This window comes from Rattus rattus, chromosome 2, assembly GCF_011064425.1.
Source record: "Rattus rattus isolate New Zealand chromosome 2, Rrattus_CSIRO_v1, whole genome shotgun sequence".
NCBI classification, from domain to species: domain Eukaryota; kingdom Metazoa; phylum Chordata; class Mammalia; order Rodentia; family Muridae; genus Rattus; species Rattus rattus.
The window spans coordinates 153,959,997-153,986,015 of NC_046155.1; the positions used below are offsets into that span (position 1 = coordinate 153,959,997).

General features: G+C 49.1%; 1 protein-coding gene across 1 annotated transcript; it reads right to left on the reverse strand.

Annotated features, from left to right (window-relative positions):
- Nucleotides 1–125: 125 nt before the first annotated feature.
- Plekha4 (pleckstrin homology domain containing A4) lies at nt 126–23,415 on the reverse strand. Its single transcript, XM_032893632.1, has 20 exons — nt 23,146–23,415; nt 22,600–22,689; nt 20,840–20,947; nt 19,295–19,367; nt 19,106–19,206; nt 18,894–19,003; nt 15,872–16,081; nt 15,276–15,555; nt 14,360–14,443; nt 13,341–13,388; nt 12,969–13,049; nt 12,663–12,812; nt 9,692–9,790; nt 6,601–6,741; nt 5,474–5,573; nt 5,247–5,323; nt 4,452–4,613; nt 1,148–1,197; nt 686–798; nt 126–586 (listed from the first exon to the last, which is right to left on the reverse strand). Exons 2-20 carry the CDS (start codon nt 22,681–22,683, stop codon nt 324–326), a joined length of 2,334 nt encoding a protein of 777 aa, XP_032749523.1. The 5' UTR covers nt 22,684–22,689; nt 23,146–23,415; the 3' UTR covers nt 126–323.
- Nucleotides 23,416–26,019: the final 2,604 nt, after the last annotated feature.

Consider the following 26,019-nt stretch of genomic DNA (forward strand, 5'->3'; position numbering starts at 1 on the left):
TGCCTTGACTCAGGATCCAGACTCCAGCCTCCTCCCTCAGACCCATATTTTAAGATGTAGCCCCCAATGTCCTGTGAATCCAAGGCCCTGATGCTTGTTTGTCAGAACACAATGTCACAACCACAGAGAGAATAAAGCTATTTATTGACTAGTTCAAAGTTTTAATCCAAGTTCGGACAGTGTTGGGATAATCAATCTTTGACCATCGTAGCCCCGGACCTCCTAGAACACAGGCTGAAATGAACCTCTCCCCTGTGGTCCTGAATGGTCCCACACCTCAAGGTTGTGCTTCCAGCCTGTAGCACCCAGTGCAAAGGTGGGAGTCAAAAGCTGGACTGCAGCAGAGTGACTCTCAGGGGCCATGCCCCCTCTTCCTGGGCCAGAGCTGGAGGGGCCTTCCCAGGGTCCCACCTGGGCTCCCACAGAGCCAGGCCTCTCCCGCTCCCTTGGCATGAGAACCCTGTGGTAGCCGAGTTAGCCTTGTGAGAAGTTGGGGACGAGGAGACCTGGGGCAGTTCTTCATTGGGAGGCTGTGGGCTTGGCTGGAGACAGTCTCCCCTGGTGTCCAAATTTCTCTCTGGAGAGGCTAAATGGACAATGAGAGAAGTGTTAACTTAAACGTGTAAAGTCCAAACTTCCGGGCCTCCTCCCTCAGATGCGGGGGTTCAGAGCCTGGGCACCTCACCTGTCATCAGCCTGTGCCACTGGGAAGCCTCTGTAGCAAGAGCTTGGGAGAGGCTGAGCACTCGTTCCCGGTGGCCTCCAGACACGGGTGAGTAGGTTGTGGAGTGCCTAGGACTACAGAAAATAAGCCACGTGTCAAACAGGCCACCGAGGCTCCCGGGGAGTTCTTCCTAGCTTTTATCTAGAGGACGTTAAGCACAGGCTCTGTCACCAGTAGACCAGCAGGGAGGTCACCATTACTGGATGAACAGCTGGATCTGATTCAGGCCACAGGAGCTCTGCAGTCTCTGACCCACCACCAGGGGCTTCCTGGCTTTTTTGTAGTTACCTCGGGAACTCAAGGGACTCAGGAGTTCTGGGGACTTGTTTGGTACACAGGAAACTATGATAACACCACTGCTCTCCTGTCTGCATCAAGAACTGACCACCCCACCCCATTGCAGCTCCCACTCTAGATCCATACCTACTCCACGACCCGGAACTCCTGAGCCATTTCGCAGCTCCTACAATAGGCTGGAAAGGAATTATTGGTTACAATTCTTGTCATGGAGAATGGTCACAAGTTCAAGGGCAGCCTTGATGGAAAGAAGAGAGGAGAGCGGGGTGGGGAAAGGAAGGGCAAGGGCAAGAAAAGAAAGAGAGGGGCTATGGGTGGGGAGGATAGAATTTTGCCATTGAAGCCCCTGTTTTCTCTCCGTCCCCTTCTCCTTGGCCCCCTTCTCCCCACCAAGCTACATGCAGATACTAGGAAGGTCAGAGGACAACAGGAAGTGTCCCCCCAATCCTCTGCTCTCAGCAAGTCGGCCAGACTAGCTGACCCCTGAGCTTCTAGGGATTCACTATCTCCATTCTCTGACTCAGTGCCTTGGGGATCACAGACATTCACCGACAGCCGAGTTTATACATGGGTTCTGAAACCCCCAAGCCTATCCCTGAGCACCTCCTGGGTCCCCCCACTGCTCCCAGCCAGGTTCTTATGACATTCAGATTGCCTTCTGACTGTTATATGGGTGCAGATGGCCTCCGTCTCCTCAGTGTCAGGAGCCGGGCAGCAGCTCCACTGGCCTCCTACTTATGTTTATGGTGATGTTAGGGGGACTCAGAATGAAGTGGCCTTGGAGAACATCAGGCTGGCAAAGTCAAGCCCACGTCTACAGCTTGTTGTCTACTTCCCTACAAAGGCTTCTCTGACTTGGATATAAATATCTCCCAAAGGTTTATGTGTCACAAGGTTTGGTCACCAGCCTTTGATGCTGCCGAGATGTGACTGGACCGTGACGGTGTTTGTCTGACCAATGAATTAACCCACAGGTGAGTGACAGGACACCGGCCTGGACTATTAGGCCTGACTCCCAGGTCTGAGTCAGGCTAACGCCTCCCTGAAGTTCATGATTCAGTAGTCAGTGCAGTGTCTTGACAGCTTACAACGCATGGTACCTGGCTCCCCCATCCTCCTTGTCACATGGGCTACACGGAACTAAATCACACTGCACAATCTGGAATTTTCCACAGGCTCTCCACAGCCATAACATGTCAGACCTTTGCTTTGTTGGGGGAAAAAAAAAGAGTCTGAGATTCCTCAATGGGACCCACTCTGAGAGGTGCTCTGAGGCTGCTCTCAGAAGGGCTCCTCTGGCCAGCCTCCTGTCTTTCCTCTCAGGGTACCTCTCTCCCTCCCTTTCTCTCTCTCTCTCTCTCTTTTTTTTTTTTTAAGATTTTATTTTATTGTATGAGTACACTGTGGCTGTCTTCAGACACACCAGAAGAGGGCATCAGATCCCATTACAGATGGTTGTGAGCCACCATGTGGTTGCTGGGATTTGAACTCAGGACCTCAGGAAGAGCAGTTGGGTGCTCTTAACCACTGAGCCATCTCTCCAGCCCCCCCCCTTTCTCTCTCTCTTAATGAAGTCTCTTCTTCCCTCTAAGGCACCACCATGGTTAGGTCCACACATGGCCTCGAGGCTCTTTCCCTATCAACTTCATTGATGAGGTTATTAATAAACATTTTCTCTCCCTCAGTCATGCGGATACAGGCCAGATTAGACCAGATTAAAAGTAGGCAAAGTGAGTTCAAATCCCAGCAACCACATGGTGGCTCACAGATGGTTATCTGTAATGTATCTGGTGTGTCTGAAGGCAGCTACAGTGTACTCATATATAGTAAATAAATAAATAAATAAATAAATAAATAAATAAATCTTTAAAAAAGTAGGCAAAGGCAGGTTTATGAGGAGGCAGCTCTGGGGATGGGTTCAGCGACCTCACGGTGAAGGTCAGTGACATCACACATCCAGGTTAAAGCAACGGGAGTTTTATAGAGCTTAGGCAAGGAGTGAGACGTGCCAGCTTGGAGCTGGGATTGTGCCCATACATGGTCAAAAACTGAGCCCCTGGGCAGATGCTCGTGGGTGTGTGGCCAGAAACGTGGCGAGGAGAAGTGAGGACATGTTAGCCCAGAGTTTTCTCTGCATGGGTGGGGGAGAGGAGGGCAATCCAGGTTTCCCAACTTGTGCAGGGGAACAATTGTCCAGCCTAACAATTAATGTCAGCTTCCTCCAGGACCAGGCAGCCCTCTCTCTGATGTCATTACAACAAGAGTTCACAGGTCACTGTGCCGTTAGGAAGCAGGGCCTAGCTGGAGAAGAGGGTGTGGTCAGGAAAGGTTTTATATACATACTCAGTCTGTCTGTCTCCCCCCCACCCCAAGTCTCAGGCTTTCGTTTGGCATAGCAGGTTCGACGGGGAGGCATGGCCTCTTTCAAGTACATAACAACTAAGAAAGCCTAAGTTCCAACGGGAAACGGAGGGAGATGCCCGTTCCCTCCTGGTTGGTGGCCGAACGGAAACATTCCTGGAAGAGAGGGGAGAAGCCTGAGACTGAGGCGAAACACAGACTTCCTCTACTGAACACCGCGGAAGCAGCAAACAGAGCTGCAAGAATGGACTGACCGGCCAAGCTACAGAGGGCTCTCTCCGAACCACTGAGCTGCAGTTCTGCAGACAGCTACACCACCGCAGCCTCCATGAGCTGCCACTCACCCCGGGAAGGGCTTCTTGGTGGTGCAGCTACTTTTAGGTCATCCCTGGAAGTAACCCCTCACACAGAGCCCTGTTAGTGACTCCCCAAAAACCTCACTGGTTCGCCAAGGTGGACTTGGGTGCAATCATTCTTGTAGTCCGTAGTGTGCTGTATCTCCTCAGGAAAAGTTTCTCACACAATACCTCCTTGCCTAATTCTGTCCCGTAACTGCAGGAGGAACAGGGCCAGCGGACTTAAGTTTGCAACAAGGAAGTGGGACGCATTTCCATTTTAGAAAGGAGGGCAGGGATTGGGGCTGAGGCTGAAGAATAGAGAGTTTGCCAGGCATGCGCAAAGCTCTAGGTCCCACCCACCAGCACTGTTTAAACCAGGTGGGAGACAAGCTTGTAATCACGACACAGTCCCTCTGGTAGATCCGGAGTCCAAGCCCAGCCTTGACTCTGTAGCTAGGTCGGGGCTAGCCTGGGATACATGAAACCTGGCCTCAGAAAGAAAAAAAGAAAAAAGAAAGAAAGAAAGAAAGAAGAGAGAGAGAGAGAGAGAGAGAGAGAGAGAGAGAAAAAGAAAGAAAGAAAGAAAAGAAAGAAAGAAAGAAAGAAAGAAAGAAAGAAAGAAAGGAGGGAGGGAGGAGGGAGGGAAGGAAGGAAGAAGGAAGGAAGAAGAGAGCAAGAAGAGAACATCCCCTTCCATCGTGCTCCCCAACCCAAGACCCCACTCTCCTCACCCTCTGCTCCATGTCAGGCTGGCGTGGAGCTGGGGATAGTGTCCTTCCCAGGGTCAGGAGCCTTGGGGAGGTAGGGCGAGGAAGAGGGAGCCCACATGCTTGGTTTCTACGCATGCGCTCCAGCTGCTCCTGAGCGCTCATCCTAGGCCGCGCCAGCGGGGCCTGCGAAGAGACAGACCAAAAGTCTAATCCAACAGCCTGGCACTTTACAGAGCATTTGTCACAGAGGGGACCTCTGTACACCAGGGGTCTGCTGCATCCCCTCCCTGGCCCTGAGGACAAAGGCTTCCAAACTGTTAATGGCCTGATTTCTACTCCAGTCTCTGGTCTCCTTCCATCATCGCGCTTTATGGAGAAGGAAGTATCAACAATTCCTGGGCAAGCCGGCTTCTCCCAAAAATTTGACATTTAGTGAAAAACACTAGCTCTTTTATCTGGATAAATGCTGCAGAATGACCCCAATGCCTCCTGTGCCCGGCAGTGACGTCACTGACGAGCCACGCCCCCACCCCCTCACTGGGAGAGTCTATGCAGGACTGAGCCATGCCCCTGACTATTTTATTTTAAATCTCATGCCACTGTGGTAAGAAGCCTATTAGTGTGTTACACAGATGAGAAACACGGAGGCTCAGAGGAGCTCAGTAACTACCCGAAATCGCGCAGCTTCAAATACTTGAGATAAAATCCTGTCTGCTCTGGTGTAGCCTTTGAATTGGTCTCTCCTAGTGTAGGGAGGCCGGAGGTGATCAGAGCACGGTTACAAGGCAGCCTTAAGGTGTCTCAGAAATGGTCTACCTTAGTTCTCAGCAGCGGAGATGACTGTTGGCGACATTCAGGGCTGGATGCCCGGGAGACCCTTGGAGACCCGACACCTTGAAGGACAGATGGGGACTTAGTCAGAACAAGAACACACACACACACACACACACACACACACACACACACACAGAGAGAGAGAGAGAGAGAGAGAGACAGACAGACAGACAGACAGACAGACAGACCCACCCTACCAGGGTACTCACCTGACTGAGAGCTGCTGAGGGCTCTGTCACCTCCTGGGGGTTGACCCCAGTCCACCTCAGGGGACTGAGGGGAGCTGAGCTCCAGTGACTCTGAAAGGCTCTGGAAGGGAAGAATAGGGATCAAATACTGTCATTAACTGAGGCACAGCTTGGAAAAGATTACAAACCCAGAGCCAGATATGCTGGCTTCAAATCCCATCTCTGCCACTTATTAGCTGTGTGACTTTGAATAAGTTGCTTAACCTCTCTTAACCTCTCAACTTGAACATGTTGCTTAACATGGAAATTATTCCACCTTTGCTATGTGAGGCAGTTAAAGCAGCGTGGGAACATTTTTTCCCATGAGCACAGCAGGCGCCACGCTCTGCTGTGGACCTGGCTGATGTGGTGGTCTCTGAGGGACTTCCCAGCGACGCAGCTGCCTTAGAGTCACACAGGCTTGCTCCTGTAATTAGCCCCTAAAAACTCAGCACTTTACCAAAGCGGGCTTGAGGTTTCCTTCGCTGTCGGTGCCTATTCTGCCTGAGGTGGATGGAAAAGTTAGGGCACCGATGGAATAATAAAGAATATATTTACTAGATAAGGGGTTGGTGAGATCTCTCCATAGATGGGAGTACTTGCCACCAAGTCTGACAATTTAAGTTCCATCCCAGGGTCTACATAGCGGAAGGAGAAAACCGGTTCTCACGGATTATCCCTGACCTCCACATGACATTGTGGCATTAGTACACACACATACACACACAACATGCACACGTGCTCGCACACACACACATACATACATATATATATATATACACATGCACACACAGAGTAATTGATGTAGGGGGACTGTGTAGAGTACATTCATTGTTATGGGAAAACCCAGCCTGGCACCGTTGCCTGGAGTTGGGTCCTTGGAGCAAGTAGAAGAGATGGTCCAGTGGTTAGAGTGCTTGTTCTTGCATAGGACCCAGGTTCGAGTCCCGGTATCTATATGATGGTTGAAAAGCATCCTAACCAGTTCCAGAAGATTCACCACCTCTTCTGACTTCAGTGGGATTGAGTAGTGATCGAGGGGAAGGGACAGCACTTGGGGGACAGGGGGAGGGGCTTAGGACAGTTGATGGAGGAGCTGGAAATCTCACCTCCCGCTCTGAGGACTCCTCTCGTTGGGGTGCAGGGGATGGAGACTTGGGCTCAGTATGTGGGGGCTGTTTCTGGGGGCCACCTAGACCTGCCAATGTGTCCTCCACCATCCACAGCTGCTGCTGGGCAGACGCACGGTCCTGGGGAAAGGAAAGGTGAGAAAATAAACAATGGAAATGGTCGATGGCCTCGGCCAGGAAGCCATCACATCCAACCAGCTTGAGGCTTTCCTGGCTGGCTCTGGCCTTTCAAACTCCTTGTTCAACTTGCTGTCCCAATGTCAATTTGCACAGGAAACACCTTCTAAATGTCTATGGGCTTGTTGTTGGGTTTTGTTGTTTGTTCGTTTGAGACAGGATTTCTCTGTGTAGCCCAGTCAGATCTCCAGTGCTACCTCCTGAGTGCGTGTGCCAAAACCTGGCCCCTTCCAAGGTTTAATTACATGTGCGTGTGTATGTGTGTGTATGTGGGAGTGGGAGTGTGTGTGTGAGAGAGAGAGTGTGTGAGTGTTTGCATGTGTGTGAGAGTGTGTGTGTGTGTAAGAGAGTATGTGTATGTGAGAGTGTGAGTGTTTGTGTGTATGTGAGAGGATGTGTGTCTCTGTATGTGAGAGTGTATGTATGTCAGATTGTAAGTAAGAGTGTATATGTGTGTATATAAGAGTGAATATATGAGGTTAGGGATTTAGCTCAGTGGTAGAGCGCTTGTCTAGCAAGCACAAGGCCCTGGGTTCGGTCCCCAGCTCTGAAAAAAAGAAAAGAAAAAAAAAAAGAGTGAATATATGAGAGTGTGTGTATAAGTGTGTGTGTGAGTGTATGTATGAGTGTATGTGTGTGAGAATGTGTCTGTGTGTCTGTGTGTATATGAGAGTGTGTATGAGAGTGTGTGTGAGTGTGTGTGAGTGTGTGTGTCTGTGTGTATATATGAGTGTGTTATGAGAGTGTGTGTATATGTGTGTGTGAGTGTATGCACACACACATGCATGAATGAAGGTCAAAATACTGGGGGTGTGTTTCTCCTTCCATGACATAGCTCTCAAGGATTGAACGTGGCTGTCAGACTTGGCATCGGTGCCTTTATCTACTGAGCTGTCTCTCCAGCCCCAAATTTTTAAAGGATTATTATATTTTCATTCATGTGTATGTATGGCATATGCCATTGTGCCTGGCCTCACAATTTTTTTAAATTAAAAAATGTATTATGGGGCTGGAGAGATGGCTCAGTGGTTAAGAGCACCGACTGCTCTTCCAGAGGTCCTGAGTTCAATTCCCAGCAACCACATGGTGGCTCACAACCATCTGTAAAGAGATCCCATGCCCTCTTCTGGCGTATCTGAAGACAGCTACAGTGTACTTATATATAATAAATGAACAAATCTTTAAAAAATGTATTATGAACAGGACATGTCAAAATAAAAATAATTAACGGTTTGCTGGACTTTATCATGACAGGACATCTCTCAAAACAAACAAACAGGGTTTGGGGATTTAGCTCAGTGGTAGAGCGCTTGCCTAGCAAGCACAAGGCCCTGGGTTCGGTCCCCAGCTCCGAAAAAAAACAAAAAACAAAAAACAAACAAACAAACAAACAAAACCCAGTGGGCTTCCTGATGAAATGAGAAACCCAAAACCCAGGGTGAACTCTAGAGACAGAGAGGTCGGACATCGCTAGAAATGCACCATGGTCCTGGATAGGGAGAGCAGTGTGCGTGTAGGTGTGCGTGTCTCTGTGTAGGTGATAATGGGTGTGTAGAAGCTCACAGAGGTCAGGAAAGGACACGCTCACCCTTGAAGCTGGAGTTATAGGCTGTGAGCCATCCCGTGTGGGTGTTGGCCTCAGAACCCAAGACCGCTGACAGAGCAGTAAGTGACTGTAACCAGTGAGTCACGGCCCAGCCCCGCGCTTTCAAGTTTATGCAAGAGATGCAGGTCCCACTGGGGAAACCAACCTGGGGAGCCCACATCTCATTTCATTATAAAGCTCCCTGGGGTTTTTGTTTGTTTTGTTTTGTTTTTGAGAGTGTCCTATTATGACAGGTCCAGCAAGCCTTTAATTAATTTATTTTTATTTTTATTTTGACATGTCCTGGTCATAATTCATTTTTTAACTTAAAAAAATTTTGTGAGGCCAGGCACAATAGCATATGCCTTTAATCCCAGCACTTCGGAGGCAGAAGCAAGAGGATCACTGTGAGTTTGAGGCCAGCCTGCTCTACAAAGTGAGTTCTAGGACAGCCTGAGCTACACACGGAGATATCCTGTCTTGAAAAAAACAAAACAACAACAAAAAAAGAACAATGTAATAACATAGACACTGCATTCTAGACTTGCTTAAAGAGAGCACATGAGCTAGAGGGATGCCAGCTTCTCCCCACTCCACTTCTTTTTTGTTTAAAGATTTATTTATTTATTATATGTGAGTACACTGTAGCTGTCTTCAGACACGCCAGAAGAGGGCATCAGATCTCATTACAGATGGTTGTGAGCCACCATGTGGTTGCTGGGAATTGAACTCAGGACCTCTGGAAGAAGTCAGTGCTCCTAACCACTGAGCCATCTTTCCAGCCCTCCCTCCACTTCTTTTCTAAGAATGTTCTTTATTGTTTTAAATGTGTGTAGATATATGTGTCTATATGTATGTGTACATGAGTTGCAGGTGCATGTAGAGGCCACAAGGGGGCATCAGATCCCCTGGAGTTGGAGTTACAGATGGTTGTGAGCCACCATGTGGATGCTGGGAACTAAACTCAGGTCCTCTGCAAGAGCAGCAGTGCTCTTAACCACCAAGCCATCTCTCTAGTCCCAACTCTGCATCTCGATCCACTGAGATTTGAGACGTCCCAGCCGCTGCCAACCTTAACTCTACCTTACCTTCTGCACAGAGAAGAACTGTACGCTCAATCCATATACCAAAGTACAACCTAACACAACACGTTTTGCTTCCTGTCAAATCACATCAAGAAAAAAATCACTAATCCAGTGGGTGGGACTCTGGCTCCCCGGGCAGCGCTGGAGCGTCCACAGCTCCCAGGTGAACTCAGAGTCTATGACTCTGATGCTGTGGGCGGGGATGACAAGGGTGAGCGTGTACCTGGGGAGACCCGAGGTGCAGCAGGTACTCGAGAGTCTCTCTTAACGTGCCGAGATCCTGCTCCAGGCCGCTGTACGTGTCCCAAACCCGCTCTCGCTCCTAAAGTGCCAGAGAAGATGGAGATACGAGGTTAGTCTCTCGAACTACCAGATCTTGCTGCAGCTGAGCGGAAGGGAGGCGTCCCCCAGATAGTCTCAGTCCAGACAGGCATTGACTCCTACGATCTTCTTTGCGTGAACTACTGGGAACCCCGTCCAAACGCTCCATGGGATCCTGTGCACAGGAACCGGTCCTTAGAGCCATGGAGTCTACGGATTACGCTTTAAGTATCTATTTCTTAATATCTGTGCTTTAGCATGATCCTCACAAGGACCATATGAAATAAGTACAATTCTTCTTCCTATTGAATGTCTTTTTTTTTTTTTTTTTTTTTTTAGCTGGGGACCGAACTCAGGGCCTTGTGCATGCTAGGTGCACCACTGAGCTAAATCCCCAACCCCTTGAATGTCTTTATATATATGCTGTGCCTTCATACATGTATGTGCATGTACGCGGAGGCCAGTAGAGGGCGCCAGATCCCCTGGAACTGGAGTTGTGGCGCCAACATGTGGGTGCTGGAAATTGAACCTAGGTTCTTTGGAAGAGCAACAAGTGCTCTAACCACTGGGCCATCTCTCCAGTACCATTTTTCTTTTCTTTCTTTTTTTTCTTTTCTTTCTTTTTTTTTTTTTTTTTTGTTGTTGTTCTTGTGTTGTTTTGTTTTGTGAGACAGGGTCTCAGTATGTAACTCTAGCTGTCCTGGAACTCACTATGTAAACCAGGCAGGCTGAGGTCGAACTCACAGGGATCCCCTGCCTCTGCCTCTTCCAATACTATTTTTCTTCTCTAGAGAACTTTTTCTTAGGTCACATGGTAACCTTGAGGGAAAGTATATTCAAAGCCAGTGAAATTCACCTAAGGAGAACTGTGAAAAGGTTTAGCAGGAAGTGGCACTTAGAAGCAGGCCTGAAGACCTGGATCCCGTTCCCAGAACCCACGCAAAAGGATGTAAGTAAGTTGCCTATAAGTTGTCCTCTGACCTCCACCAGCACGCTGGCACATGCTAACACACAATTTATTTTTAAGCATTCATTCTTGTGTGTGCAAATGTTCCTGCATGCTTGGCTGAGTGTGAGTGGGACAGAGTGGCCTGTAGGAGTTGTTGTTGTTCTTGGTTTTTTTTTTTTTTTTTTTTTTTTGTTTTTTTTTTGTTTTGTTTTGTTTTTTTTTTTTTTTTTTTTGAGTTGGGGACCAAACCCAGGGCCTTGTGCTTTAGGCAAGTGCTCTACCACTGAGCTAAATCCCCAACCCTGTTCTTGGTTTTTTTTAAGATTTAAAAACTTATTATTGGGTTGGGGATTTAGTTCAGTGGTAGAGCGCTTGCGTAGGAAGCGCAAGGCCCTGGGTTCAGTCCCCAGCTCCGAAAAAAAGAACCAAAAAAAACAAAAACAAAAACAAAAAACTTATTATTGGGGGCTGGTGAGATGGCTCAGTGGTTTAGAGCACTGACTGTTCTTCTAGAGGTCCTGAGATCAATTCCCAGTAATCACATGGCGGCTCACAACCATCTGTAATGGGATCTGATGCCCTCTTCTGATGTGTCTGAAGACGATGATGTATTAAATAAATTATTTAAAAAAAACCAAAAACCTTATTATCATGCAATGCTCTGTTTGCATGTACACCTGCATGCCAGAAGAGGGCACCAGATCTCATTATAGGTGGTCATGAGACATCATGTGGTTGCTGGGAATTGAACTCAGGACTCCTGGAAGAGCAGTCAGTGCTCTCAACCGCCGGGCCATCTCTCCAGTTGTTTCTCTTTATCCACCACGTGGGTCTGAGAATCAGGTCTTAAGGCTTGGGGGCAAATGCTCTGACCTGCTGAGATGTCATCAAGCCAACAGAATACATGATCATGGTGGTAATAAATTATCCCCTTGGTTTCACGTGGCAGGGCATGATGGCCCACACCTATAATCCCAGCACAAAGAAGACAGAAGCAGGCAGAACTCTTGAGTTCCAGGCCAGCTAGGAACATGTAGCGAGACTATAAAAAATGTAAGATAAAATTCAAACCAGATCACACCTTGTGAGTGAAGGCCTGGGTTCACATATATGTGTGTGTCCATGTATGTGCACATATACATCTACATGCATACACATATGTATGTTTAACAGAAAACACATTTTAAAAATCATCCTCTAGGGCAGGTGTGGTAGCACATGCCTTTAATCCCAGCCCTAGGGAAGCAGAGGCAAGCGGATCTCTGTGAGTTTGAGACCAGTTTGATCTACATAGTGAGCTCCAGGACAACTGGGGCTACACAGAGAAACTGTGTAGAAAAAACAAAAACGGGGTTGGGGATTTAGCTCAGTGGTAGAGCGCTTGCCTAGGAAGCGCAAGGCCCTGGGTTTGGTCCCCAGCTCCGAAAAAAAAAAAAAAAAAAAAAAAAAAAAAAAAAAACAAACAAAAAAACCCCAATGATAACGATGATGATTACAATGATGATGGCAGTAACGACCATCATCCTAAACTACTAAATTAAGCTTTGTTACAACTGGGCTACTTGTCCCTTGGCCTCTATAATAATCAAGATTATAGATTTAAGGAGGCAGTAAGATAGCTCAGTTATTAAAGGGACTTGCTCAAGTCTGATGACCTGAGCTTGGTCCCCAGAACCAACAGAATAGAAGAGACTGACTCCTTCACGTTGTCCTCTGGCCCCCACATGAGTGCGCGGGATGCATACATGTGCACTCCCATGTGTGTGCACACGCACACACACAATAAGAACACATGTTTAGAAGAGTATAGATTTAGAGTTATGCGTGGGTTTTGCGAGTGCGCTGACGTTTCAAGAACGACCCACAAGCCTGCAGAATCTCCACAGCAACCTGCACAAGCCTGAGAGTCTATTCAGACGCTCACCTGAGTCAGGTGACACAGAGCAGCCCTCACATTCACCAGCCGGTCCTGCAGGAGGCGTTGGCGACCCCAGGCCTTCCCAGAAGCTGCAGCCTCCCGGGTAGCCTGACCCAGCTGCTGCCGGGTCAGCTCCAAGGCTGCCTCTAGCTGCTCCTGCACAGACCACAGCGATCACAGACCACAGCGATTAGAGTTCTGAAGCCAAGAGAGCAACTGGGCTCCCCAAGCCCCCGACAGGGGAAGCATCATGACCCCGCTGCCTGGGGAGGGATCAAGGGCGTGAATGGCTAAGGCACACCCCTTCTGCACCTTCTCTTCCTGCCTCTTGTCCAGATCCTCTTGTAGCTGCCTCAGGAGCCGGTCCTGCCCACACAGCTTGGTCAACAAAGTCTGGGGAAGTTCAAAAGCGTTTATCAATCTCGTTGCATCTAGATCGGTGGTTCTCAACCTTCCTAATACTGCCGTCCTAACACAGTTCCTCATGTTGTGGTGACCCCCAACCAAAAGGTTATTTTATTGCTACTTCATAACTGTCCTTTTGCTGCTGCTACGAGTCCAACTGTAAATATCTGATATCCACCTCAAAGGGCTCGAGACTGGTGACCCGTAAGTTGAGAACTGCTGGTCTAGAACCCTTCCAACTCCGAGAATTCAGCAGGGTTTGGATCTGGGAGAACTTACATCTGTCTCCAAGCTCTGATGCAAAGTTGAGTCCACAGGGGGTCCTGGCTAAAGAGGAGAAAATTCCAGAGTCAAAAGTGACTGGCAGGTTCACACTGTCAGTGCTGAGGCAAACCATGGACAGACACAGTAACAGCCAGTCACCCCCTGATTGGCACCCTTCTAAGCCTTAGAAACCTCTGGCATGAACAGCAGGAGCCTTGGCTTCAGGACGATTCCAGTAGGCTCAGTACTCAAATTACCACAGAAAATACAGTTGATGGGAAACAGCATCTGACAGCCTATATGCTCTTACACGTTGAAAACTGGCTATCAGGGCGTGGAGGTACACACTTTCTATCCCAGCACTCAGGAGGATCAGAACTTCAGGTCAGGGCTGGAGAGATGGCTCAGCCATTAAGAGCACTGGCTGGTCTTTCAGAGGACCTGGGTTCAATTCCCAGACCCCAAGTGGTGGTTTACAACCATCTGTAATACCAGTTCTAGGCGACCCAGTGCCCTCACATACATGAAGGCAAAACACCAACATACAAGGTCCAGGGGAGCCAGTGCCTCTTCTGATTTCCCTGAACACTAGGCACGCCGAGGTTACACTAACATACACACAGGTAAAACATTTAAATATGTCTGTTTAGCCTAGCAAATACGGAACTGGCCACCAGACTCGGCCTTACGAAGAGTCCTGGCTCTGCTCAGCATGTCTTACCCTGTCCCCTAACCTGAACCCATCCAGTCCCATGAGCTTCACTTTCTGGTTCTCTCCCCCATATCTACAGTAATAAACCTTCTCCACTATACCTAGGAGCAGTCGTGTCCTCAATTTTCTATTCAATACCTTGTTCCATCAGCCATGGGGAAATAACAAAAAAAACAAAACAAAAAAAAAAAAAACACCCGCACAGGGACCTCAGTGACCCCATCAAGGCTCTCTGGCCAGGAGACACCTATCCTGGGGATCGGGGAGGTCCAGCAAGAGGCGGATTCTAATGGATTCCTGGTGCTGCCGGAAACAAACCTACCAGCAAAATCATGGAAGCCTGGGTGCCAGGGGGTCTTGGGGGCAGCTGGAGGTAGGTGGATGAACCAGAGGAGACCTGGGTAGACTGAAATGCATAGAAACATCTGGTCAGGCCTAGTGGCTCTCGCTGGCTATTGTCTGAGCTGCTCTAGAGGTCTGGGTTACAGAGTGAGTTTAAGGCCTACCTGGGCATCTTAGAGAGACCCTGTCTCAAAATAAGTTAAAAAGATGACTGCAGAGTAGGTCAGTGGTAGAGTACTTGCCTAGAACATATGCACACACACACACACACTCTTATCCTTGCCTAGATTAGCCAGTCTGGAGCACATACACACATCCTCAACTATACTGGCTACACATACAGAGTATTAATGAATGGACTAGCATGGCAAAACCACTAGGGGCTGCTGGAAGTTAGCTACAGATATTCTGGGTTATAAACCCGTGATTCTTAGAGAGATTGTGTGGAGGCTGGCTATCATTTAACAATAACTGGAAACCAAACTATGGAGAGTATTCTGGACTACAATACCCACAAGACACAGAAGCAATGGCAATGACACACAGACACACAGACACACACACACACACACACAAATCTGAGACCACACACACACACACACACACACAAATCTGAGACCACACACACACACACACACACACACACACACACACACACACACACACACACACACACACACACACACACACACACACACACACACACACACACACAAATCTGAGACCTGACCGGACATGGAATCATTAGCTTTTGATAGTGTAGCGGGGTCGGGGTGGGAGGGGAGGCGGAGGCGAACTACAATCCCCATAATTCCTAGGAGGCATGACTCGATCACCGGCCTGGAAAGCGAGCATTGAAGCCTAATGGGAAATGTAGTCCGCTCCCTCCCGCACACCTGTGTTCTATGCTCTGGTGTCCGGGGCTGGGGGCTCCTGGGTGGCCGTCCTCCGCCTGCTTCAGAGAAAGGTCCTCGGCGTGGAATGGGAGGTCGGGAGAGGGTCTGTCTTTGGGGTCCCCAATCCAGAGGAGGTCGGACATCGATGCGACTCAAGGGAGTGTGCGGTCGAGCAGGAAATGAAATGTCTCCTGCTGAGAGAGGTGGTCGCCTGACCGGGGCAGAACGAGGGCGAGGAAGGCTCAGAGGGGAGGGAGGCCGGGAGAGGGGTGAGAACGGCCTGTGGAAAGGAAAGAATCGAGAACTGAATCCCTGTTCCCAAGTCCACCTCACTACCCAACAAGGTGTATGGCTTCCCTGAGTCGCACTGCCCCTCTCCGCTAGGCGGAGTGGGTGAGTCCCTTTGGGAATACATGCATCCATTTACCTACAAAGGACCAAGCCTCGACCCAGGCCTTTTGGGGTCCCATTCTTCCCTTAAGCCACGCCTCCAGCTAGCTCCCTCTTTCCTTAGACCTCCAACCTACCCTCACTGGTCCAACCAGTCCTTCCTCTGCCCTACCATTAGGCCAAGCTCCGAAAGGATTCCTTCTTACTCTGGGCTCCTGGTTCTCCAGGTGTCAGGCTGCAGATCAGCTGAAGAGCCGGGAGCGTGCATTTCATGTCTGCCAGGACCTCTGGAGAGCCGAGCTACCTCTGGTGATTCTGAGGTTCGCCCCTCTTCCCTTCTGTTCACCTCGGGGGGTCCTCCGGGACCCCCAGGACCTTCCCCAGGCCTGGGACGTGCAGGGGACCTCGGTAGTCCACTAGAAAGTGGACATGAAGAGGGATATGTCCTCATTCTTGCTCCTAACAGGACACTGGGTCTACTGGCACAGGACCCAGTGCCCTGAGTCTAGGAATTGGGACAGGATGGGAAAGTGCTTGAGATAGGCTGACATTTGGGGAGAAAATTGAGGGTGATGGTGATGTTGGGTCTTTTGTTTGGTTGGTTGGCTGGTTTTGGTTTTTGTTGTTGTTTGGCTTTTGTTTGCTTGCTTTTTGAGATAGCGTTTCTGTAGCCCAGGCTGTCCCTGAGTCCTTACCTAGCATTAGTCTCCCAAGATCTGTTGTGACCACATTTTAAAAAAAAAAAAAAAATTGCTCACAGGGGCTGGAGAAGATGGCTCAAAAGTTAAGAGCACCTGCTCTTCCAGAGGTCCTGAGTTCAAATCCCAACAACCACATGGTGGCTCACAACCATCTGGAATGAGATCTGGTGCCCTCTTCTGGTGTGCAGGTGTACATGGAGTTAGAGCACACATACATAATAAACAAACAAACAAACCTTTTTTTAAAAAATTGGCCCACAACTCAAGGCCATCCTGGATTTGTACAAATAGAACCCTTGTCCCCAAAACAGCAATAAACCAGGGCAAGGTGATGCACACTTTTAATCCCCGTCCCAGGGAGGCAGAGACAGGTGGATCTGAGTTCCAGTCCAATCTGCTTATATAGTGAAAACCTGTCTTAAAAACAAACCAACCAGGGGGTTGGGAATTTAGCTCAGTGGTAGAGCGCTTGCCTAGCAAGCGCAAGGCCCTGGGTTCAGTCCCCAGCTCCAAAAAAAGAATCTCACCACCATTAAAAAAAAAAAAAAAAAAAAAAAAAAAACAGAAACCAACCAACCAAACAGCTAGGCATGGTTCCGTGGGTCAATACCCTAGGAAACTGTCGAGCTGAGACAGTTAGATGTGGGCTGCTCAGCCTGACCAATACGGCAATACTCCAGCTCAATGAAAGACAATGAGAGCTCAGTGTCTTGTAACAAGGTGGATAGCAGGAGAGAAATTCACCTGATGCCCAGCTCTGGCATATGCACTTGAACACTCGCATGCATTTGACAATTTGACATATTCTCTCTCTGTCTCTCTCTCTGCCTCTGTCTCTCTCTGTCTCTCTGTCTCTGTCTCTGTCTCTCTCTCTCTCATTTTAAATATAGGGCTGGAGAGGTAGCTCATTGCTAAACAGCTAGCTTAAATAAATAAAGTATGAAAACTTGGCTTCAGCCCTCGGTAAGTAAACAGGAACTGAAGAGGTAGCTCAGCGGTTAAGGGTGCTCTTTAGAGGACCCAGGTTCAGCTCTAAGCACCTACACTGGGCAGCTCACAATCACCTGTAACTACTTTAGTTCCAGAGGGATCCAACACCTCCGGCATCCGCCAGCACCCAAACCCACGTGTACATACACACATAGACATACAACTAACCAAGGACAACATCACCCAGGGCTGGGGCTGGAGCTCAGTTGGCAGAATGCCTATCAAGTGCTAGACGAGAAGTCCCGAGGGCAAGTCCACACACCACTGGGTGTGGCGGCCCACACCTGGAATTCCAGCACTGGGAAAGCTGAGCCAGTGTGATCAGAAGTTCAAGGTCATCCACTACACAGCCAGTCCTAGGCTGGTCTGAGTAACGTGAGACCTTGTTTAAGAAATTAAAAAAAGGGGGGCTGGAGAGATGGCTCAGTGGTTAAGAGCACTGACTGTTCTTCCAGAGGTCCTGAGTTCAAATCCCAGCAACCACATGGTGGCTCACAACCATCTGTAATAAAGTCTTAAAAAATTAAAAAAAAAAAAAAAAAAAATTAAAAAAAGGGTTGGGGATTTGGCTCAGTGGTAGAGCGCTTGCCTAGCAAGCGCAAGGCCCTGGGTTCGGTCCCCAGCTCCGGAAAAAAAGAAAAGAAAAAAAAAAGAAATTAAAAAAAAAAAGAAAAAGAAAAAAAGAAATTTAAAAAAGCAGGGGGTTGGGGATTTAGCTCAGTGGTAGAGTGCTTGCCTAGCAAGCCCAAGGCCCTGGGTTCGGCCCAAGGCCCTGGGTTCGGTCCCCAGCTCTGAAAAAAAGAAAAAAGAAAAAAAAAGCAACCCAAAACAAAGGAAAACACCAGGTGGTTGTACATTCCTGCCTTTAATTCAGAAACTGGCAGATCTCTGGAAATCTGAGGCCAGCCTGGTCTAGAACAGCCAGGGCTACATAGATCCCTTCTCAAAAAAAAAATCCCAAAAAGTAAAAAATAAATAAATTTATGAACAGTTTTAAATGTGTCCTGGCCCTTGTAGCCGGAGAGAGGGCTCAGGTTAAGAGCACTTACTTCCAGATCTGGCTTCAATCTCTAGCACCCTCAAGGCAACTAACAACTGAGTTACCATCCCAGGGGACCCGACACCCTCATCTGACCTCTGAGAGCACCAGGCACATATAGGGCACACATATATACATGCTAGTAAACACTCATATACGTAAAATAAAAATAAATCTTTCTTTAACAATGCAGCATGGTCTCAAAGCTAACTTTGTTTAGAGGGCGCTAGCCAAGAACATCAGAGAGTTTCTAACTCCTGGGGAAGAGTTGAGAATGTCCTTGGGATACAGAAAGATCCCAGTTGGGAGTCTCCCCTGGATAAGAAGGTAGACAGATCTTAAATAAGAACCCCTTTTTGCTATTGGAGGAGTTCCTTGTGGGAAGGGGTCTTTGAGGGTAGGGTCTACTTAGGAGATAGATAGTAACTGCATATTTAAATGACTGTCTTGCAAAGGGAGGAGCTTACTGGGTGGAGCGCATGCCCGGTTTGCACTCACCAATCTTCCCCCTCTGCACGAGAGGCCTTTCCCAGTGCTCGAAGCCAACCTCTCAGGTCCTCCAATGTGTCAGCTGCAAGGACATAGGTCCTCATGCCCGGGTGCTCTGCCTGCAAGGGACAGAGGCTTGGGACCAGAACTCAGGGGAAGCATGGTAACTTCTTATCAAGTTCCCACCTACCACCTAACTATTATTTCACAAATATACTCACCGTGAAGGTGAATCGTCGGCCTCGTGGGGCTCCTGGCCCGTCGGGCCTGACACTGTAGCTGGGTAACAGTACACTGCCCAGGACACTCTCTTCTCTGCTGTCTGCAGACAGGACTTAGGTCAGAGGTCAAGAAGGGGTCATGGTACCCAGAAGCCCCAGGGTGGGAAAAATACCAGCCAGGACACTGACCCTTGTAGTAGAAGAGGCAATGGCCTGAAAGGACGAACCAACGGCGTTTCCACAGCCGGAGGCCTGAGCTATCCTAGGGAGAGAGACAAGAAGAGGCCAAATAGAGGGCACAGAAGAAACCAGACGGAGGAAGTGAACCAGGGGGACAGTGGGATAGAGACTGGGGAGGTGGAGAGAAAGAGAAAGAAATGGAATAAAGGCCCAGAGAAACCTGAGGAGAGAGAGATTGGGAGGGTCGGGGGCAGAGACCTAGAGAGAGGCACTCAAGTGGGGGGAGGCAAAGGAAAGAGATAGGGGCAGAGACCAAGAAAGGGGGAACGGGAAAGAAAGACAGGGGTGGTGGGGGGACAGAGACCCAAAAAGAGGCATGCACAGAACGGGGGTGGGGTGGAGGGGGTGGGAGGTGTTGTGACTGGGGTGGCCAATAGTATGTGTTGGCATGATGGACTCCTGTGGAGCTGAAAGCTCTGTGCTGTGTTGAGTGATGATAGCACATCTTTTTTTCTCCCCTGGAGTCAGGGTTTCTCTGTAGCCCTGGCTGTCCTGGAACTCACTCTGAAGACCAGGCTGGCCTCAAACCAGAGATCCACCCGCCTCTGTCTCCTTACTGTGGGGACCACCATCCAGCTTGAATTTGGCCACTTTTAAACCATGCCTTAGAACATCATGACTCCTCTAGGAGCCTCGAGACCTCCTGTCTGCCCTCTGGGGTTTGAGAAAGATCGGTGGCAGTGACTTTATATACAGGGACTTGGTGCACATGTTCAAAGCCTGAAATGGTGGAGGTTCCTCTCCTGTGTTTCTTCTCCACAAACCCCCGCCCTAGCCTATTCAAAGTTGTGTGGGTTTTCTTTGTTTGGCTACACGGTCTCATGCAGCCCAGACAGGCTTTGAACTTGTTCTGTAGCTGAGGCTTGCCTTGAAGAGCCTCTACCTCCTTATCGGTGAGATTATAGGCCCGTCTACTTATTTATTTATCTGTCCGTCACACATCACACAATTCCACCTTGATGGTCATCTTGTTTTCCTTCGATTTGGTGTAGTATTTTGAGACAGGGTCTCTCTGTGTTGCCCTGGCTGTCCCGGAACATTATAGACCATGCTTACCTCACCGAGATCTGCCTGCCTCTGCCTCAGGAGTGGTGGCATTAAAGGCATGTGCCACCTCGCTCTGGATTTAACCTTAAAGATCTTAAATATGGCTTAGGGGCTGGAGAGATGGCTCAGTGGTTAAGAGCACTGTCTGCTCTTTCAGAGGTCCTGAGTTCAATTTCCAGCAACCACATGGTGGCTCCCGACCATCTAAAATCAGATCTAATGCCCTCTTCTGGCCTGTAGGCATAAATGCAGGCAGAAAGCTGTATGATATATACTAAATAAATAAATAAATTCATTAATTAATTATTTTAAATATGGCTTAGGAACTTGTTCATCTTATACGTATAACCTGTGTCCTAGAACATGGAACTTTCAAAACACAGGGAATGAATGGTTCAGGTATGGAGGAAACACTAACAGGACCACAGCCCTCTAGTCCAACCTTACCTGTTTATGCAGCCAGCCACGAATGTGCACAGGCAGGTTGGGGTCTCGCCGAAGTGCATTGTTCCTTTTCCCAAAGGCATGGACCTTGTGTACCACACGAGTAGGCCTCTGAGGTGCAGTAGGAACAGAAATGAATGAGGGCTTCTCCTGGGACTGGCTCCCGAGTGGTTTCTCTTAGAAAGCAGGCAAGGAGGCTGAGGAGAGCTGCACATGCCTGTGAAACAAGCACTTGGGAGATACAGGAGGACCAGGGTCCCAAGGTCATCCTAGCAACACAGTGCAGTGCCAGGACAGTCAGTGCTGCTTGAGACCAGGTCTCAAAAGAAACAAACAAACAAAAAAGTATCAGGGGAATTTAGTCAGCTCTGTTGGTAAGGTGCTTCCTAACACATACGAAGCATGTGTTCAAATCCTAGCACTGCAAAAACCAAGGGTTTACACTATTCCTGTAATCCCATCATTTTGGAGGTGGAGGCAGAATTATAAGTTCAAGGCTGTTGAGTGGTAGTATGGACCTTTAAACCCAGCACTTGAGTGGCAGAGGCAGGACTCTGAGTTCAAGGCTGGGCTACAGAGGGAGTTCCAGGACGGACAGGGAGACATAGTGTCCCAAAAGCAACACAAAGTTTTAGGTCATTTTTGGCTACGTAATGAGTTCAAGTATGACGTGGGTTCTTGAGACCCTGAAGCCTTGTCCCTGGCAGGAAAGGCTCTTTGGTTCCACAGCCAGACCTGCCAGAGAACCTCTACAATCCACACCGGGAGGTTCCCCACAGAAGACATTTCTAGATGGAAACCGTGGTAAATGAAAGGACACAAGGATGTCTTTGATGCTAGGGGTGGGGAGAAGGGGGTTCCTCATGTTTCACTTCCCTTAGAGTGGTCAACTGTGGACACAGTGACTGCACACACCCCATGTCCAAGCTGCCTTGGATCACCCCTCCTTGGGAGTAGGCTGGAAACTAATCTGTTTGGTCTCCGAACTTAAAGGAGTAAGGCCAATTTTGTCCTAGGTGATACATATAGTCCAGGCTATCCTCAGATAGCTCTGTAGGCAAAGCTGACCTTGAATCTCTGTTCTTCCTCCTGCTCTACTTCTGGAATGCTGGAATGTGAGTTATGTATCACCCTCTGCGGCCTGGCTTTTGTGTTTTGTTTGTTTGCTTGCTTTGTTTTCTATGTTGCCCTAGCTGTCCTGGAACTCACTAAGTAGACAAGGCTGGGCTCAAACTCACCAAGGTCGGCCTGCTTCCGCACTCAGATTAAAGGTACGTCTCACCACTGCTGGTTCCGGCTTGGGTTCTTGTTGCATGAGACGGGGTCTCACCTAGCCTCTAATCTGACATGTAGCCAAAGAGAACCTTAAACTTGGGATGTTCCTGCCTCTGCCTACCCAGTACTGGATTACGGTTGTGAACCACCACATCTGGTTCTAAGTGGGTGGGCTCCATGGTTATAGACTGGAGAGGAAATCCCCCAGTCCAGTCAGGCATAGTCATCTCCTCTCGGCCTGGGTTTAGTTGTTCTTCTGGCTTAGAATTAGGAAGACTGAGAGGGGTGGGGACAGAGCTGGGACTGTCTCCAAATTCCCGGCTCCAGCTGATGCTCAACTCGGGACCAGTCTGGCAGACCCCATCACTAAGGATTCTCACCCTTGACCGATGCAGTCTCTGTGAAGGCACAGAACCCACAGCTAGGAAATGGGACAGCACAGCCCAGAGCCTCCCTCCTCCCTATCCCACCGAGAAGCGTGGAAGGACCTTGGCGCTCAGGCTGCTCAGGGAGGATACAGTGGAAGCACTGCTGGTCAGGCTGAGGCTGCTCCTGGGTCGGCCCTGCTCCATCGAGAGCTTGGGGGAAAAAGAAAAGGGGGCTGTGTCTCTCCACTGATGGGGGCTGAGGAGAGAGTTGGGTCAGAGCTCGAAGGTCAGAGGAGGCTGAGGAGAAAGAAACTGTTGTTTGGGGACTGAGGGGCTGGGGGAGGCCATGGCCAGGGATCACATACCAAGAGCAGTGCCAAGAGAGGTGGGCGGCTCTCTGGCAGCTGCGGGGAGGGGGCAGCTGTCTGCAGCCAGGCCATAAGAATAGGGGCTCCTTTATTCTTGCCCACTGAATACTTGCCAAGAATGTGACCCCCTTTATGCACAGGAATTCCAATCCCTGCCTCCTTCAGGGTGCCCGGGCTACCTGTCCCTGTCTTCCCTCATGAACCCCCAAACCGTCTTTGCCCAACTCCCTAGGACAAGTCCTAAGACACCAGGAATGGGCATCCAGGCACGTCCCTCCCAGCCCAGCCAGGGACTTACCCAGCTCTGGTGTCCCGGTGACAGGATGTCACCTCTTTTTGTGTCTCAGACACTGCCTCTCAGAGTTGGTCTCCTCACCTGATACTTGCTTTCTTTTCTTCTCTGTTTTGTGAGCTCTCTGTCTCCCCCCTCTCTGTCTCTTTCTGTCTCCCCCACTGTGTCTCTCGGTGTCTCTGTCTCTTCTCTCTCTCTCTCTCTCCCCTCCCCTCTGCCTATGTCACCTCTCCCAGTCCCTCTCCCTACCTGACTGCTGCTGTCTAATCACTTCCCCGTCCCCTCCCCCACTCCATCCCACTCATCTACTTCCGTTCTTCTCAGTCTCTTCCTCTATCTCCCTGATCAGACACATCTGTTTCCTTTCCTTTTCAAGTTCTCTTCCTCACTTTCTCTCTTCCTCCCTCTCCCAGTTTCTCTTTCCTCTCTGCCGGGCTCTCCCTCTCTCCAGCAGCCGCCCACGCTGCCGTCTCCCCTCCCAATCCTGGCTGTCCCCGCCTCTTCTGGCCTCCCCACTACAACTTGACCCCTGGCTCAGCTGCCCCCACAACTAAGGGGAAGGATTGGGCTCCCCCAACTCCTGGGTCTCCTAAACTGTGCCTGGGACTCCTCTATGTTTGGAGAGGGGCTGGAACTCCAGGGCAAAATGGTTTTGTTGTTCCTGGAGTTCTGGGCTTCTGACAACCTTCAAGAGAGCTGTCCTAGGTCTTTCGAAGAATGGCATCTCCAACTCCCAGAACCTTGGAAAGCTGGGATAGAGTCTGGCTGGTGGGTGCCTGGGAAGGTATGAGCTACAAGTAGGGATTCATGGACTATTCATTCACCCACAGTCCCCAAGAGTGGCTTTGACCAAATAGGGCAGTGATGGTGACTGGAAGGAGAAGAAGACAGTCCTAGACCTGCTAGATTCTGGTAAGGATAGAGTTAAGTGGCCAGTTTGAAATTTCTCCCTCAGATCAGACTGTTAGCCCATTTATAAGGGAGGTATGGAACATTTTGAGGAAGAAGGCTATAGACCGGAGCTCAGAGAGTAGCTCCAGGAGAGCATTGCTCAGTGTGTGTGAGGTGTGAGGCCCTGGGATCCACATACAGGCTACACACACTCTCTTTCTCTGTCTGTGTCTGAGACACACACACCAGGAGGGAAGGCTGGAACTGGATCTCTGGATCTATATCTGGGATTTGAACAGAGCCCCACCCCCATGAGAATGCAGGCCAATCAGAACTTCAAATTAAATAAGCCAAACCTTTGTATAAATTCAAAAAACGTGGACACCTGTGTGTGAAGACAAAGAGTCTGTTTAGCGGTGTTCTCCACACACTATCTGTTGAGATCACACTTGTACCCTCCATACTGGGTAGGACTGCCGAGAGTACCAGGGCAGCTGGGGCAACACGGGTTCAGCCCAGGTTTCATAGTAAGTTCCAGACACTCCTGGAAAAACAATACAGGTCCCTGACAAAAGAAAAAACAAAACAAAGGAAACAGAAACATGCGTTTTTAAAAAAGAAGGAGGAGACTCCATGAAGGCAGGCCTTGGGTGGGGTCACTGCTTCTCTGTACACAGGAGGAGAATTGCCCAAAGATTCTTTGGCCTTCTTCCCCTGTGAGTCCCCGGACAGTGTGGACTATACTGTAAGACCCTGCTCAATACAGACAGACTGGACAGGCATAGTGACACATGCCTTTAATCTCAGTACTCAGGAGGAAGTGGCAGGTGGACTTCTGTTCTTTGAGTTCAAGACCAGCGTGGACTACAGAGTGAGTTCCAGGACAGGCAGGGCTACACAGAAAAATCCTGTCTGAAAACAAAACAAAACCCAGACAGACACACCAAAAACAGCCAAGGGACCAGAGAGATGGGTCAGGGCCTAAGCACTTGCTACTCTTTGCAGAGGACCCAAATTTAGTTCCTAGAACCCTCCATGAGAAGCTTCACAATTGTCTCTAACTCCAATTCCACCCGTGTTCCGACCTCCATATGCACCAGACATGATATACTCACACATACGCACACACACAAACACACACAAAACATATAAAATAAAGATTTAAAAAATCTTTTTCTTAGGGGTTGGGGATTTAGCTCAGTGGTAGAGCGCTTGCCTAGCAAGCACAAGGCCCTGGGTTCGGTCCCCAGCTCCGAAAAAAAAGGAAAAAAAAATCTTTTTCTTTTGGCCGGGGTGTGTGGGAGAGCATCTGAGCCATCTCACCAGCCCAGGGTGCACGTTTTTTTTTTTTTTTTTTTTTTTTTTTTTTTTCGGAGCTGGGGACCGAACCCAGAGCCTTGCGCTTGCTAGGCAAGTGCTCTACCACTGAGCTAAATCCCCAACCCTGGTGCACGTCTTTAATCCCAGAATCAGGAGGTAGAGGCAATGAGATCCCAGTGAGCCCAAGGTCAGCCGAGTCTACAAAGTGAGTTCCAGGACAGCCAAAACTAGTCTTGGAAAAACAAACAAGGGCTGGTGAGGTGGTTCAGTAGTTAAGAACACTGGCTGCTCTTCCAGAGGTCCTGAGTTCAATTCTCAGTAACCACATGGTGGGGATTTGATGCCCTGTTCTGGCATGCAGGTATACATGCAGATAGTGCACTCCTACATTAAAAAAAAAAAAAAGACATAAATAAAATTTTAAAACATTGGGTGTTTTGTCTTCTAATAAAAATTCACTGCTAGCCGCGGGGTGTGGTGGCGCCATACCTTTAATCCCAACACTTGAGAGGCAGAGGCAGGCGGACCTTTGAGTTTGAAGCTAGCCTGGTCTACAGAGTGAGTTCAAGATAGCCAGGATAGTCAGAAAATCCTGTTTCGAACCTCTCCCCAACCAAATCACTCCTGTAATCCCAGCACTCTGGAGGCAGTAGCAGGTTAGTCCCTGCT

Excerpts from the sequence above, each read along its gene's own strand:
- Plekha4 (XM_032893632.1), bottom strand. The coding sequence starts at position 22,683 with ATGGAGCAGGGCCGACCCAGGAGCAGCCTCAGCCTGACCAGCAGTGCT. Across the intron at positions 20,948-22,599 it reads TGAGCAGCCTGAGCGCCAAG|AGGCCTACTCGTGTGGTACA; the intron begins GTCCTTCCACGC and ends ACTGCACCTCAG. Across the intron at positions 13,050-13,340 it reads ATCAGAGCTTGGAGACAGAT|ACTTTGTTGACCAAGCTGTG; the intron begins GTAAGTTCTCCC and ends GAACTTCCCCAG.